Source organism: Mytilus galloprovincialis, chromosome 2, assembly GCF_965363235.1.
Source record: "Mytilus galloprovincialis chromosome 2, xbMytGall1.hap1.1, whole genome shotgun sequence".
Taxonomy (NCBI): Eukaryota; Metazoa; Mollusca; class Bivalvia; order Mytilida; family Mytilidae; genus Mytilus; species Mytilus galloprovincialis.
Window position 1 is genome coordinate 54,289,703 of NC_134839.1, and position 17,099 is coordinate 54,306,801.

At 31.9% G+C, this 17,099-nt stretch overlaps 2 protein-coding genes across 7 annotated transcripts in view; both read right to left on the reverse strand.

Annotated features, from left to right (window-relative positions):
• LOC143063847 (uncharacterized) overlaps window positions 1-7,501 on the reverse strand; it is a 28,234-nt gene extending 20,733 nt beyond the window's left edge. For 5 of the 6 annotated variants that reach the window (XM_076236250.1, XM_076236249.1, XM_076236256.1 and 2 more), the window contains exons 1-5: window positions 6,985-7,501; window positions 5,294-5,443; window positions 2,880-2,967; window positions 2,334-2,419; window positions 643-792 (exon numbers count right to left, since the gene is read on the reverse strand). In XM_076236250.1, coding sequence (XP_076092365.1) covers window positions 643-792; window positions 2,334-2,419; window positions 2,880-2,967; window positions 5,294-5,443; window positions 6,985-7,124 — 614 coding nt within the window. In that variant the 5' untranslated portion in view covers window positions 7,125-7,501. Of the gene's footprint in view, window positions 1-642; window positions 793-2,333; window positions 2,968-5,293; window positions 5,444-6,984 lie in introns of those variants that run through there. The other variant, XM_076236251.1, reaches the window with a different exon arrangement.
• Window positions 7,502-11,556: 4,055 nt separating this feature from the next.
• LOC143063848 (GTPase-activating protein and VPS9 domain-containing protein 1-like) overlaps window positions 11,557-17,099 on the reverse strand; it is a 40,975-nt gene continuing 35,432 nt past the window's right edge. The window contains exon 20 of the mRNA XM_076236257.1: window positions 11,557-16,618. Coding sequence (XP_076092372.1) covers window positions 16,346-16,618 — 273 coding nt within the window. The 3' untranslated portion in view covers window positions 11,557-16,345. The remainder of the gene's footprint in view (window positions 16,619-17,099) is intronic.

The window sequence follows — 17,099 nt, forward strand, 5'->3', positions numbered from 1 at the left end:
GATCTTGGGTATGAAATAGGTAAAAAAATTGCTAAACTTGATTTACTTGTGGACTATTGTACTACTGATGGGGATGCAAAAAGTGTACAAGGTCTACAAGAAGCAATGCAGGAAATATTTGACCCTTTATGGTCAGTAAATAGACTGGCAGATACTATTCACCGGGGTCAAAGTCAGTTCCGTGAGGTATTGCGAGCAAAATTTAGTGTCGGTATGTTCCCTGGAGCTACAAAGGCCCAGAGGAATGATATTAAAATAGCTTTTGCCAATGATTTAAAATTACGTTCACATGGTATAATGAAATGTTTATTTGCAAAATATAATGGTGACCGACAACAAATTTCAAAATGTTTGCCACGCATTGTTAAGTCTGTTGTGAATTGTTATAGTGGTAATTGTAGCGATACGTGTAGATGGAGCATAACACTATGTAATGGTGGTATAAAAACTAGTTGGTGGTACAAATCTATTAACCTTAGCAGTCATGGTTTACAAAATGGGTCTTTGAAACCAAATAAGACTGACAAATTATTAATAGAATCATTGTTAGAAATGAAACTGTCTCAGACCGCATTAAATCAAATGCAATTTTTCAGCAATACAAATAAGTGTGAGTCCGTCAATAGGACAATTTCTACATACCTACCGAAGAATAAGAATTTTTCTCGCAATGCCTTAGGCCGTGCATCTGCAGCAGTCTTGAAAGTCAATAATAAACGGGATGTTGCATTGGCTAAGACCCTAAAAGCTGTAGGTTGTGGTCTGGGTAGAAAGTCTCGTGCTGTAGTGGCTCTGAAAAAAATACGTAAACGTGAAATATATGATTGTGCATATCAAAAAAGTTTACGTGTCAAATTAAACAGGTTAAAAGCTCGTAAAAAACAGGCTATCGATTTCTTGTTAAACAAGAGAGTGCGAAACAGGTTGATTAGTGGATATAAAAAACATCAGTTAGAACCAAAGCTATGTCAGAATTCAAGTCCAAAAGAATTCGTTCCACAGCCAGGTTGTAGTTCATGGCCAGATTAACATTTATATTAAAAGGTTACACAATATGGTTTTCTTTCAGCCTTTCAGGAAGCATATGTAGTTATTTATTTATTTATTTACAGAGAATACTAAACATCTTATAATATATTAAAACAAACACTTTTCAGGAATATATGAGCATGATATGAGTTAGTTGTGTTTTTTTTTAAATTAAAAAGTTTGTTTATTTTAAGTTTGTTATGAAAATGGGATAATGGTCCAAGACACTGAAATAAACCTTGTATCAGACAAAAAGACCACTTCATATCTCCCAATGCATGCATGCATCCAGCCACAGTACATGCATTTATTGGAAAACACATACCTTGAAACAAAATTATAAACAAAATAAAACCATGTAAAATGAATATTACAACATTAGGTCATTCACAGTTTGCCTTTGTAACTCGATGTCATATTTGGATTTTTCCTTTCTGTTATTTTTTCTTTTGTTTTTTGTTAACTTATTTAATTAATGACTGTCATACTTTGTTCATTGATTTGTCTCTATGTTTCACTTTCATTTAGTTCTCTACCGCATGTTTACTTCCTGTGATCACCTGTTGATTGAATGACCCAGTTTTCTGACACAGTAATGAAACCATCAAGAGTTACTCCCCTTGCACTGTAAAAATTAGTAAACACTGGCGAAAAAAACCACATAAATGTTTGACTGAGCTTATAATCTTGCATAAACATGTTTGCCATGTTTGTTTCAGTGTCTTGGGGGTATGAGGGTGGGCTTTTTTCCCATTTTCGTTTTTTACTTGTGTTAAAAACTTGTATTTTCAGAGATGATTAATGTGGAGGTAAAATGTGCAAGGTGCATATGTTTACTACAAAATCATAACAAACCACAATTTCAGATTCAGCATGCAGTTAGTATAGTTTGTGCCATGCACAATATGTGTGGTGCATTGGTGTGCAGCTACACATATTTTTCTTTGATTGTTAATCTCCCGAGGTTCTAAAACAATATGGTCTGTATTCACACACAATGCATTACGACAAAGGTGTGAAGCATCTAAATTTTTGGCTAAATCAGTAGATTTCAATTGCAAAATTTTTGCTAAACGTGCAACATTCATTTTAGTACGTTTGGCATTTGGGTATGTGACATTGATCATCCCTAGAATATAATTATTTCTCCTCTGAGTGGCCCCAGTCCAAATAATGCATGCCCCATTTTCTGCCTCTTCACTGTTTATAAGTATAAAATTGGTATATTTTTGATAAAAATCTAAATTATTGGTAGCCATTTTGTATTCTTTTTAATCAAATAGCACTAAAAGAGTGTAACTGACCTCGATTTCAGCAGCTCCCATCCGAAATTGTGATCATTGAACCATGAAACACTCCAACACCTTTGAAATAATAGTTCACAATTTGGGTCAACATTTTTAATTAATTCTCCATAGGCGACAATGGTAACGTTTTCCTCCATTGCTCAGTCCATATCGTTTACTTGAACATGTAGGATGGCTCATATCGAAGCTGATACATTTATACATGTTTGGTTAAATTTTCGGGGTGGCAAGTGAGATTACTTTTTTCGCAAATTGCTGGACCCCGGAAGATGGTGAAAAATGTCACTCTCCACATGAAATAATCCCAAAATTCTGATCATAAAACTCAATAAAAAAATTGTCCTTTCTAATAATTTATTTCAGGTCAAATCTACATATTTCTTTTCTCATCACATCAGCTCTATAAAACAGTTCTTATTGTTCATTTATGTCCATTTTTAAAATCACAGCATCCACAATTGTATCGCGGACTAATATTGTTTTTTAATTACGTCATCTGCGTTCCTCATCTCAAGGTCTATTAGGGACCCTGACCCATATTAGATCAGCAAATGTCAGATTCCACTTGTATTGCAGAATGAATTTCTTCGGTACACCTTTTCGAACAATTCTGTGAAGTTTTTTTCCGCATCTGAAATAAAATAAGTTAATTTTTAGTATTTTTAAGTAAGCATGCTTATTACTGTTCCTTATATCTTTTAGTAGAAAAAAAGCACAAAATCCATATGTTATCAATTCACAATTTAGACATTGATTAAGACTCTTCATAGCTTAAAGTGCCATTTAACAAACCTTCATTACCTAACTGACTTTATAAAAATCATCATGTTTAGATGATGAATCATGAAAATATTGTGTTTTTTACTGTAAATAAGGTAGATTTAAGGATTTTTTCACTCAGAAAATAATGTTTTTGATATTTATTTCTTTCATAGAAGAAATAGAACATTTTTATTTTTTAATAACTGTTAAGATCATTCACAGACAATTCTAAAACAGGTTTTAGTTTTAAAATCCATCAAGTAATAACCATTTTAGAGTTCTTTTTGTGTGAGTGTTCAAATAGGGAAAAATGGTGCTTTTCTTTAGTGAAGATAACATTGTGACGTCATCGCTTTTGTGACGTCATGACTTTATGATGTCATAATTTAGAATTATACAAACATAACAGAGTGTGTATTTATTCAATAATGAAAGGGAAAAGGAAAAGAAACCAATATAAGGTTGGTAACCAAGCCCATCTATTGCGTTGTGTATCCTTAACAACAGATCAAGGTTGTAGTGTTATTAATGGTGTTGCTCCATCTACAGCTCCATCTACACAGGTTTTAAAAAATTTATCTATGCAAGTTTTACCTGCACCACCTAAACTTAAATTTTCTAATTCCACTACAGATTTGACTCCTAAAAACACCACAGAATCTGTCTGGTTACCCCGCCTTACAGAAAAGGAATTTAAGCTGTACTCAAAAGAGAGTTACGATAAAAAATCTTATGTAGCTCCCCAAACTGAAAAATGTGCGACTACAGTCAAACTACTCAGACCGCATAAATTGTCAGATGATTATTTAGATGAATATTTAGAGGAGAAAAGTACTGAAAATAGAACAGTAGATAGAGATCTTAATATTTTAATGATCAATAGTCTTATAATATGTCATTTAAATAAAAGTCCAAAGTGTGTTGTTCCACATTTTGAACTGGTATAAGAGACTCAATGGGGTCTTGGTTGGATTTGGAAAATGAAGTGTACCAAGTGTAAATTTATTTCAGAAAAATATAAACTATTTAGAGAAATTGACACAGGACGTGCTGGTCGCAAGAGTGCTACAATTAACTATGGGTTTCAGACTGGCGTGATAAACTGTAATATTGGTAATGATAGCGCGCGACTACTTTTAACTAGTTCATGTATTCCTCCTATGTCAAAAGGAACAATGCAGAGAATAACAAATACTGTTTGTGACAAGGTTGTAAAACTTGCGGAAAATGAAACCGAACAAGTGGTTGAGAGTTTCAGAAAGAGAAATGAAACCTTAGGGTTAAATAAAAATAGTCCTGTAAAATTACAAATGGATGGTACCTATCAGAGTGTGCATATAAAAAGTAGGCATAAAATGGGACAAAATGCATCACAAGTCATTGGTATTGCCTGTGAAAATGAAACTGACAATCATGATATCATTGGTTTTCACCTTGTAAACAAACTTTGCTGGGTTGGTGCATGGTTACGCGGTAAAGGTTATGACATTGAATGTCCTAATCACGAGTACTGCACATCAAATACAAATAGGTATGATCCTTTGAGTGAGAAGGATCTTGGGTATGAAATAGGTAAAAAAATTGCTAAACTTGATTTACTTGTGGACTATTGTACTACTGATGGGGATGCAAAAAGTGTACAAGGTCTACAAGAAGCAATGCAGGAAATATTTGACCCTTTATGGTCAGTAAATAGACTGGCAGATACTATTCACCGGGGTCAAAGTCAGTTCCGTGAGGTATTGCGAGCAAAATTTAGTGTCGGTATGTTCCCTGGAGCTACAAAGGCCCAGAGGAATGATATTAAAATAGCTTTTGCCAATGATTTAAAATTACGTTCACATGGTATAATGAAATGTTTATTTGCAAAATATAATGGTGACCGACAACAAATTTCAAAATGTTTGCCACGCATTGTTAAGTCTGTTGTGAATTGTTATAGTGGTAATTGTAGCGATACGTGTAGATGGAGCATAACACTATGTAATGGTGGTATAAAAACTAGTTGGTGGTACAAATCTATTAACCTTAGCAGTCATGGTTTACAAAATGGGTCTTTGAAACCAAATAAGACTGACAAATTATTAATAGAATCATTGTTAGAAATGAAACTGTCTCAGACCGCATTAAATCAAATGCAATTTTTCAGCAATACAAATAAGTGTGAGTCCGTCAATAGGACAATTTCTACATACCTACCGAAGAATAAGAATTTTTCTCGCAATGCCTTAGGCCGTGCATCTGCAGCAGTCTTGAAAGTCAATAATAAACGGGATGTTGCATTGGCTAAGACCCTAAAAGCTGTAGGTTGTGGTCTGGGTAGAAAGTCTCGTGCTGTAGTGGCTCTGAAAAAAATACGTAAACGTGAAATATATGATTGTGCATATCAAAAAAGTTTACGTGTCAAATTAAACAGGTTAAAAGCTCGTAAAAAACAGGCTATCGATTTCTTGTTAAACAAGAGAGTGCGAAACAGGTTGATTAGTGGATATAAAAAACATCAGTTAGAACCAAAGCTATGTCAGAATTCAAGTCCAAAAGAATTCGTTCCACAGCCAGGTTGTAGTTCATGGCCAGATTAACATTTATATTAAAAGGTTACACAATATGGTTTTCTTTCAGCCTTTCAGGAAGCATATGTAGTTATTTATTTATTTATTTACAGAGAATACTAAACATCTTATAATATATTAAAACAAACACTTTTCAGGAATATATGAGCATGATATGAGTTAGTTGTGTTTTTTTTTAAATTAAAAAGTTTGTTTATTTTAAGTTTGTTATGAAAATGGGATAATGGTCCAAGACACTGAAATAAACCTTGTATCAGACAAAAAGACCACTTCATATCTCCCAATGCATGCATGCATCCAGCCACAGTACATGCATTTATTGGAAAACACATACCTTGAAACAAAATTATAAACAAAATAAAACCATGTAAAATGAATATTACAACATTAGGTCATTCACAGTTTGCCTTTGTAACTCGATGTCATATTTGGATTTTTCCTTTCTGTTATTTTTTCTTTTGTTTTTTGTTAACTTATTTAATTAATGACTGTCATACTTTGTTCATTGATTTGTCTCTATGTTTCACTTTCATTTAGTTCTCTACCGCATGTTTACTTCCTGTGATCACCTGTTGATTGAATGACCCAGTTTTCTGACACAGTAATGAAACCATCAAGAGTTACTCCCCTTGCACTGTAAAAATTAGTAAACACTGGCGAAAAAAACCACATAAATGTTTGACTGAGCTTATAATCTTGCATAAACATGTTTGCCATGTTTGTTTCAGTGTCTTGGGGGTATGAGGGTGGGCTTTTTTCCCATTTTCGTTTTTTACTTGTGTTAAAAACTTGTATTTTCAGAGATGATTAATGTGGAGGTAAAATGTGCAAGGTGCATATGTTTACTACAAAATCATAACAAACCACAATTTCAGATTCAGCATGCAGTTAGTATAGTTTGTGCCATGCACAATATGTGTGGTGCATTGGTGTGCAGCTACACATATTTTTCTTTGATTGTTAATCTCCCGAGGTTCTAAAACAATATGGTCTGTATTCACACACAATGCATTACGACAAAGGTGTGAAGCATCTAAATTTTTGGCTAAATCAGTAGATTTCAATTGCAAAATTTTTGCTAAACGTGCAACATTCATTTTAGTACGTTTGGCATTTGGGTATGTGACATTGATCATCCCTAGAATATAATTATTTCTCCTCTGAGTGGCCCCAGTCCAAATAATGCATGCCCCATTTTCTGCCTCTTCACTGTTTATAAGTATAAAATTGGTATATTTTTGATAAAAATCTAAATTATTGGTAGCCATTTTGTATTCTTTTTAATCAAATAGCACTAAAAGAGTGTAACTGACCTCGATTTCAGCAGCTCCCATCCGAAATTGTGATCATTGAACCATGAAACACTCCAACACCTTTGAAATAATAGTTCACAATTTGGGTCAACATTTTTAATTAATTCTCCATAGGCGACAATGGTAACGTTTTCCTCCATTGCTCAGTCCATATCGTTTACTTGAACATGTAGGATGGCTCATATCGAAGCTGATACATTTATACATGTTTGGTTAAATTTTCGGGGTGGCAAGTGAGATTACTTTTTTCGCAAATTGCTGGACCCCGGAAGATGGTGAAAAATGTCACTCTCCACATGAAATAATCCCAAAATTCTGATCATAAAACTCAATAAAAAAATTGTCCTTTCTAATAATTTATTTCAGGTCAAATCTACATATTTCTTTTCTCATCACATCAGCTCTATAAAACAGTTCTTATTGTTCATTTATGTCCATTTTTAAAATCACAGCATCCACAATTGTATCGCGGACTAATATTGTTTTTTAATTACGTCATCTGCGTTCCTCATCTCAAGGTCTATTAGGGACCCTGACCCAACTACTCAATTAAATAATTAAATACATCATAAAATATTAAAATGTAAAAAAAATGCTTGTTATCACTGAATGGTAAAGATTGTTTTAATTTATCAGTTGGTAGTAAAAGTGAATATACATTGTATAGTGTGTAAAACAATGATTTAAGTTGATTCAACTACTATTCTGGATAAAGAAAGATAACTCCAATTGAAAATTTCTTGCTATTGCGCAATATTGTGCAATTAGATATTTCTTGCTATTGCGCAATACTGTGCAATTGAAAATACTTGCTATTGCGCAATACGGTGCAATTGAAGATTTCTTGCTATTGCGCAATTGAAAATTTCTTGCTATTGCACAATACTGTGCAATTGAAGATTTCTTGCTATTGCTGAATACTGTGCAATTGAAAATTTCTTGCTATTGCACAATACTTAATATAATAATTTTGGATCCTGATTTGGACCAACTTGAAAACTGGGCCCATAATCAAAAATCTAAGTACATGTTTAGATTCAGCATATCAAAGAAGCCCAAGAATTCAATTTTTGTTAAAATCAAACTTAGTTTGATTTTGGACCTTTTGGACTTTAATGTAGACCAATTTGAAAACCGGACCAAAAATTAAGAATCTACATACACAGTTAGATTTGGCATATCAAAGAACCCCAATTATTCAATTTTTGATGAAATCGAACAAAGTTTAATTGTGTACCCCGATTTTGACTAACTTGAAAACTGGGCCAATAATCAACCAGATGCTCCAAAGGGTGCAGCTTTATACGACCGCAGAGGTTGTACCCTGAATGGTTGGGGCAAGTATGGACACAACATTCAAGCTGGATTCAGCTCTAAATTTGGATTGTGATTAAATAGTTGACACAGCATAGGTTTCTGACACAGAATGAATGTGGTCTAATGAACTTAAAATATTTTTTTTGCCTTTGAGCAATTCACTATGCTGTTGAATATTAATCCTCTCAAAAAAATGTTTGAAGAAATTTTCTTTTTATTTATGAAATCTGAAATGAGAAGAATTTACCCCCCTCCCCATTTTTTTTTCACATCCCCCTTTCCCTTTTTCCAAAACTGATCTCAATTCAAATTTCTAAAGGAGTTTGCAACAATAATTACTCATTTAAATACATCATAAAATATTAAAATGTAAAATAAAGTGCTTGTTATCACTGAATGGTAAAGATTGTTTTAATTTATCAGTTGGTAGTAAAAGTGAATATACATTGTATATTGTATAAAACAATGATTTAAGTTGATTCAACTACTATTCTGGACAAAGAAAGATAACTCCAATTGAAAATTTCTTGCTATTGCACAATATTGTGCAGTTAGATATTTCTTGCTATTACGCAATACTGTGCAATTGAAAATATTTGCTATTGCACAATACTGTGCAATTGAAGATTTCTTGCTATTGCTGAATACTGTGCAATTGAAAATTTCTTGCTATTGCACAATACTGTGCAATTGAAGATTTCTTGCTATTGCTGAATACTGTGAAATTGAAAATTTCTTGCTATTGCACAATACATAATATAATAATTTTGGATCCTGATTTGAACCAACTTGAAAACTGGGCCCATAATAAAAAATCTAAGACATGTTTAGATTCAGCATATCAAAAAAGCCCAAGAATTCAATTTTTGTTAAAATCAAACTTAGTTTGATTTTGGACCCTTTGGACTTTAATGTAGACCAATTTGAAAACGGGACCAAAAATTAAGAATCTACATACACAGTTAGATTTGCAATATCAAAGAACCCCAATTATTCAATTTTTGATGAAATCAAACAAAGTTTAATTTTGGACCCCGATTTGGACCAACTTGAAAACTGGGCCAATAATCAAAAATCTAAGTACATTTTTAGATTCAGCATATCAAAGAACCCCAAGCATTCATTTTTTGTTAAAATCAAACTAAGTTTAATTTTGGACCCTTTGGACCTTAATTTGAAAACGGGACCAAAAATTAAGAATCTACATACACAGTTAGATTCGGCATATCAAAGAACCCCAATTTTTCAATTTTTGATGAAATCAAACAAAGTTCAATTTTGGACCCTTTGGGCCCCTTATTCCTAAACTGTTGGGACCAAAACGCCCAAAATCAAACCCAACCTTCCTTTTATGGTCATAAACCTTGTGTTTAAATTTCATAGATTTCTATTTACTTATACTAAAGTTATGGTGCGAAAACCAAGAATAATGCTTATTTGGGCCCCTTTTTGGCCCCTAATTCCTAAACTGTTGGGACCTCAACTCCCAAAATTAATCCCAACCTTCCTTTTGTGGTCATAAACCTTGTGTTTAAATTTCATTGATTTCTATTTACTTATACTAAAGTTATTGTGCGAAAACCAAGAATAATGCTTATTTGGGCCCTTTTTGGCCCCTAATTCCTAAACTGTTCGAACCAAAACTCCCAAAATCAATCCCAACCTTCCTTTTGTGGTCATAAACCTTGTGTCAAAATTTCATAGATTTCTATTTACTTAAACTAAAGTTATAGTGCGAAAACCAAGACAATGCTTATTTGGGCCCTTTTTGGCCCCAAATTCCTAAAATGTTGGGACCAAAACTCCAAAAATCAATCCCAACCTTCCTTTTGTGGTCATAAACCTTGTGTTAAAATTTCATAGATTTCTATTCACTTTTACTAAAGTTGGAGTGCGAAAACTAAAAGTAGTCGGACGATGACGACGCCAACGTGATACCAATATACGACCAAAAAATTTTCAATTTTTGCGGTCGTATAAAAATCTAAGTGCATTTTTAGATTCAGCATATCAAAGAACCCTAATGATTCAATTTTTGTTAAAATCAAACTAAGTTTAATTTTGGACCCTTTGGACCTTAATGCAGACCAATTTGAAAACCGGACCATCTACATACACAGTTAGATTTGGCATATCAAAGAACCCCAATTATTCAATTTTTGATGAAATCAAACAAAGTTCAATTTTGGACCCTTTGGGCCCCTTATTCCTAAACTGTTGGGACCAAAACTCCCAAAATCAATCCCAACCTTCCTTTTATGGTCATAAACCTTGTGTTTAAATTTCATAGATTTCTATTTACTTATACTAAAGTTATGGTGCGAAAACCAAGAAAAATGCTTATTTGGGCCCTTTTTGGCCCCTAATTCCTAAACTGTTGGGATTTCAATTCCCAAAATCAATCCCAACCTTCTTTTTGTGGTCATAAACCTTGTGTTTAAATTTCAATGATTTTTATTTACTTATACTAAGTTATTGTGCAAAAACCAAGAATAATGCTTATTTGGGCCCTTTTTTGGCCCCTAATTCCTAAACTGTTGGAACCAAAAATCCCAACCTTCCTTTTGAGGTCATAAACCTTGTGTCAAAATATCATTGATTTCTATTTACTTAAACTAAAGTTATAGTTCGAAAACCTAGAAAATGCATATTTGGGCCCTTTTTGGCCCCCAATTCCTAAACCGTTTGGGACCAAAACTTCCAAAATCAATCCCAACCTTCCTTTTATGGTCATAAACCTTGTGTTTAAATTTCATACATTTCTATTTACTTAAACTAAAGTTATAGTGCGAAAACCAAAAGTATTGGGACGATGACGACGCCGACGTGATACCAATATACGATATTGCTGTCGTAAAAAAAATCACACAATCAATACAATTCACAACTTCCTAGCTGCTGACTACTTATGTAGTGAGTCTTATCTGTAGTTCAATGAGAGTAGTATCAAGAAAATTAAAAGTTCATTCTACATATGGAGAGTTCACGGTATTGGCAAACAGGAACAAGGTGTCGGACATCAGAAAGGACTACAAAGAAACAAATTTTCTCTATCAATCTGCCACGAATTATGAAGTCATCTAATCAGTAGTCCCCATTTAAAGAGCAAAGGAAATATTTGTTGCAAGAATGTACAGGAGTATAATAAAAATAGCCAAAGAGAATAGAAACATTATTGCAACTGACTGACTCTTCAAATAACTACTAAATGACCACATAATATAACATGGCAAAAGAAAGACAAACAACCTAGTGTACAAGCACATATTTTTTATTTATAATTAAATCACAGCACCTTTATATATCATTAATTAAAGTAGATGCAAAAAACAATAATCTTTTTTATAATCATCAACATCTAGATATATTTCAACAAAGTAGATGATCAATGTAAAGTCCTATATTCGTTTTATCATAAGAAAATAGATGCAATATAACTGAGTTGTTTTTTTTTAGAGTTATTTAAACAGTTCTACTTTTCTGCATAAACCACATTTTTTTTTTTTAGTTCCATCACAAAAATCTTCAGTTTTCTATGAAGTAAGGAATGCAAATTTAAGGATTTCACCAAAGTATCTATAACAAAGACAGAACAGAAAAAAAAAGAAATTCTTAACGTTTTGTAATTTTTTAAATGGTGAATTTAAATAAAAGAATTAATTCTCTGCAGACATACAGCAACTTTTCTCCTGCATTAGTGTTTCATTCATTAGATCATAATTGGAAATCTAAGGAAACAAAGTGGATCAAAATTTTGAAGTACATATTATATGACATTGAAAAGATTTTGTAATTTTATTGAAAATAGCAATGTTTTTGCAGGTTTGTAAAATTTAGCATTGAATGACATTTTAAACCAAAACAAATTTATTTGCACAAGAGAGACAACACATTAAAACACTATCAACTGATTTCCTTTAAATTTGTTTTTTTTTAGATAGCTATAAATTAATGCTAAAAATTTGTATCCTGAATGCAATATGTATTTATTTTTTATTTGATTAAATATGCATAATCATAAACATAAAAAAAATGTTGTTGGAATCTTAAAGAAAACATATGTGGATGTAACACCTCGAATTTTAAAATTGTTCACTTTCAAATATTACCTTTTTTGTTATATAAATGAGGGCGAAATTTGTAATAAAATATTTGTTTGAGATTGAATGTGAAACAATTACAGTACTAAGGATAGTTCAAAACAGATAAGCTATTGACTTCACTGATGATAAAAAATTCAACAAAAATCTTTAAATATGAATCATGTTGGCATATTACTCAACATAACAACACATAAAGCTATTTTAATCCCAATAAAATAATACCTAATATTTTATAAGAAAATGTTAGATTATTTTACTAACCTTAAAACAAAAAATGTCAAACCATGTCATTCCTAGAAATTTGTTTTAATTCACAAATTTTAGCTCATTTTACTAACTATGGCACAATAGACCTTATCGTTACTTTGGAATCTTTTATGTCAATCAATGGAATTCATTTTCCTTTCATACATCAGACATTACCTCTTTTTATGGGAATGTCTATATTGTCCAGTAATGTAAACAAAATGTGATAAGGTCTAAACAAACCCTGTGATTCCCATCTTAATAATACTTATCAAAATTATGCTTATAGGTCACACTTAGTAAATACAGCTGTTTCACAAGCCACACCTCTTTTGGAGAGATATTCATAGATATTTTGTTTTGTTAACTAATCAACTTTCTGTTCTAGTATATATTTTTTTACGAAACTTCATAGTAAAAGTGGCACAGTTTTAGCCCCAAAGGGTGTTCCTACGGAAAATTGTATTGTCTATATTTGAAGGGCAACCTAATAGCTAATAATATAGGCCCCCTTTGCACAACTTTAGCATGTACAAACCTATTTACTTTAACCTGTAAACAAATATGTCACAATTGAATAATGTTGGCATATTTTCCTCAACTGTGTCAACAAAAAACATTTAAATTTCAATATTTAAAAAAATATATATATTTTAACAAACAAAGAAGAACCCTAGCTACTATTAAACTAATTGAACAATGAAAATATGGATTTTATTTATAGCTTTATCACATCTTTGGTCCTCTAGTACATTTTAATAGATTATGAAGAAAATATAAATTTCTTGTAACAATTCAAACTGTTGTTTAAAATGATTTCAACAGATAAATTCTAATTTATATAAGTTTTAATCTTAAAACAAAGGAGACAGAATTGTAGAATTGTACTAGCTATATGAAAAATATATATACCAGCAACCTGAATATAATCCTGCTTGTTATGACATATACATTACTTGTGTGGAGTAGTAAACTTATGTTTGTGTCTACTATCAGTTTCCTCTGGACATTGAGTTATAAACAATATCATAATACCTATTCCTGTTGGAATGAAAATTCTATAACCTTTGTTCCGTCAGGAACAAATATTGCAATATTTCTTCCAGGGGGAATAATATTCCAGAACATTTCTTTACTTTAAAACTAATATTACAAAGGAAATTTTATTTCATGACAAAGTTACTCTTAACATATATAAAACTGTAACAAAATGCACATGCTAGCTGCAATTGAAAAAGAGAAGATAAGTTTTTATGACCTTTGGTTCCCCATAAAAACTAAAAAAATAAATTTATAATAAGGCCACACCAATTTAATTCCTTGCTCGACGGACCCGCCCGCACCTATTTTTTTCAAAGCAGAATTTTAAAATTTTTTTTTATATTCCCGCTTCCCGCATCCGGAAATGTAATCGTGTCCATTTCCCGCACCGTTTTTTTTTTGTAAATATTATAAACAGATATTTGCACTTGTTTTTATAATCACAATCTAACATGTATTTATAACGATTTTAAACACATAAGCACCCAAGTACACTGTGTCAATGTCTGTGATAATATTTGATTCAGCATGAAACCCATTTATCCCAAATGGGAGTGCTCCGATATAAATAGAAAACAGAAGAAAATACCTGTACAGAACAAAACATTGGTTTCCTTCCCCCTTACTTAGATTCCCTATCAAAATATGTTCGTTGTTAGAAATTAACTTCAAAGAACTTCGGAAAGAAATGCCTTCAACTGCAATATGCTGGCGATACAAAACTATCCATACCCCCTGCATGTTTACGCACCTGTCCTGATTGATTCAGGGCCTGTCGTTCAGCAGTTAGATATCGTTCGTTGATGTTCATAAATATTATTTGGTATTTTCCCGTTTGTATATATATAAATTAGATCGTTGGTTTTCCTGTTCGAATTGTGTACACTTATAATTTTGGGGTCCCTTATAGCTTGCTGTTTGGTCTGGGTCAAAGCTCTGCCGTACGTACTATGACCTGTATTTGCTATTATCCCTCAGAAGGGCACATATGGGGTCATTTTACTGTTGTAAAAAAGAAACTTGAAGAAATACCAAGGATTTGCATAGTGTTACTATACAAATCCTTTGAAGAACTTAAAAAAATGAACTAAAAGAGAGGAGAAATACATCATATTTAAATAATTTTAAACAACATTACTATATTCTTAAAGAGAATTATTTATGTTATTATTTATTTTGAATAATATTAAAGTAAATGTGTTAACATGGCCTAAGTCCAGGAATATTACAAAATTCTTGGGCATGTTTTGACCATTTAATACCAGATAAATATATAGCTCTTTGGGAAAATATGAGCTCTTTTGTACTAAAAAGTTTTATTTACAAAAAAATATATTGTAACTTGTATTGACCCCTCATCAAAAGGATATTTATAAAATTGAGGGGTTGTTCCCAACCTGATTATGACTTGGATGGAGAATTGTCTCATTAATTGGCACACATACATATATCAAATCTAATTATTCAATTATTTATTGGTGAACAGGGAAAAATACTTCATAAATTAAAGAAATGTCAAAGTACAAGTGATAAATCAAGTTTTAATATTGTCAAAACCTACTATTTTATGTTTACAAAAAAAAAAATATAATCGCTCGCCTTTACTTTTCAAGCTTCGCCTCAAAAATTTGCAAAATAAATATTTTTTTATTAAAATTTTCAAATCGCTCGCTCGCCCCAATTTTTGGAATTCAAAAAATCCGTAGAACAAGAAATTAAATTGGTGTGGCCTAAACAAAAATATTAATACTGTATGATTCTAACAATCTGAGTAAAAACAAACTTGATACACCTTGAAATAATGTTTTCATGCTGCACACTCTTGCAAATTTTTAAATATTTCTACCTCTGCATTTTTGCAGAAGAAGATTCACTAAGGTCATTTTTTTGGCCCCTTGAATTCAAAATTCAAAAACATTACTGATATGTTAAAAAAACTTCCTTCAAATGTTACATACAGGAAAAGCTGCAGAAATAACCTCATTTTGAGATCTCTCGTGAAGTTAATGAAGGCCTTAACAAAAAATTGTTTTCTACAAGATGCCTTTTACAAATAGGTGTATGTGGGTAAAATATCTTTTTTGGGTGAGGCCTTAAATCATATTTAATTTTGCCAAAATCCTCTTATAAATTGGCCATTTTAGGGGGATGGGAGGCACTCAAACTAATAAACTGAAGGGGGTTGCATTTTGAGTTTTGTACGAATTATATAATGTTGAATAAATGTGGATGGGGTTAAAAAAGTGCATCCTATGGGGATTAATTCTGGAACAGCTTTAAGAATTAAAGAATGCAGAATATCATAATAACTATTTGATATGACATAATTATCAACTAGTGACATTTATACATGCGATAACAGGCTGGAAATTTGCACAATGTCAGAAATCTGTTAATATGAAATCTGTAAATATGAAAAAAAACAAATTCTTGTTGAAAAATAAATAATTAAACATGTAAAACAACAAAATAATAACATTTCTCATACAATTAAGCAACAGTCAAACATAAAACATGAGAACTATAACATGCCCTCTTCTTTAACACCCATTTTAACCAATAAAATAAAATTCTATAGCAAAACAAAAATCTGACACATGCTCACAATGAATAAATAAATAATACACTTATTAATAAAAATATAAACATATGGTTTAATCTGAATAATCCATGGTTTTGATGTATTCTACGACAGACGAAAACTGCATCCACCAGTACTGTTCCTCTCCTTGTAATCTGTTACCATAGAAACTGTTGACATATTGAACCGTGGATAAGAGGCATGGTGGATTAGCTTTAATAATGACGAAGATTAAGACAGGCATGAATTCGTCAGCTGCTGGAACACTTTTATCATTGGCCATACTCAATAAGTTCATTATAGTTGTGGAACATCTATGCACACATTTCAGCTTGTCTTTTGGTGTCTAATTAAAAATAAAAATTCATTTCTAACTTGAAAATTATTTTTTATAACACTGAGAGACAGACATAGTTAGAGAAAGAAACTACATCTTTAACAAACACAAGATAAGAAGTGTTCACATTCTAAGCATAGCCGCTCATAATTCAAAGTATAAGAATAAGATAATAGATGTCTAACAGATCTGAAAAGCATACACAAGTTGTAACTCATCACTGATGAAATGCTGATCAAATATGAAGTAGCTCTGTTCAGACACTATATATAACATGAGGGTATCCTTATAACACCATTTTCACTTATGTTTATCTATACATCAAAATTGTGTTTATTAATCATTGCATAGTCCAATTTTAACAATATCTGCTTGATGTTGTGTAACAATGTGGTATCACAAAACAATGGGACACAGGAAACATCAAGGGACTGATCCCAGCACGACAAAAAATTGAAATATAAGCATGGAAAAGGTTAAATTAAGTGCA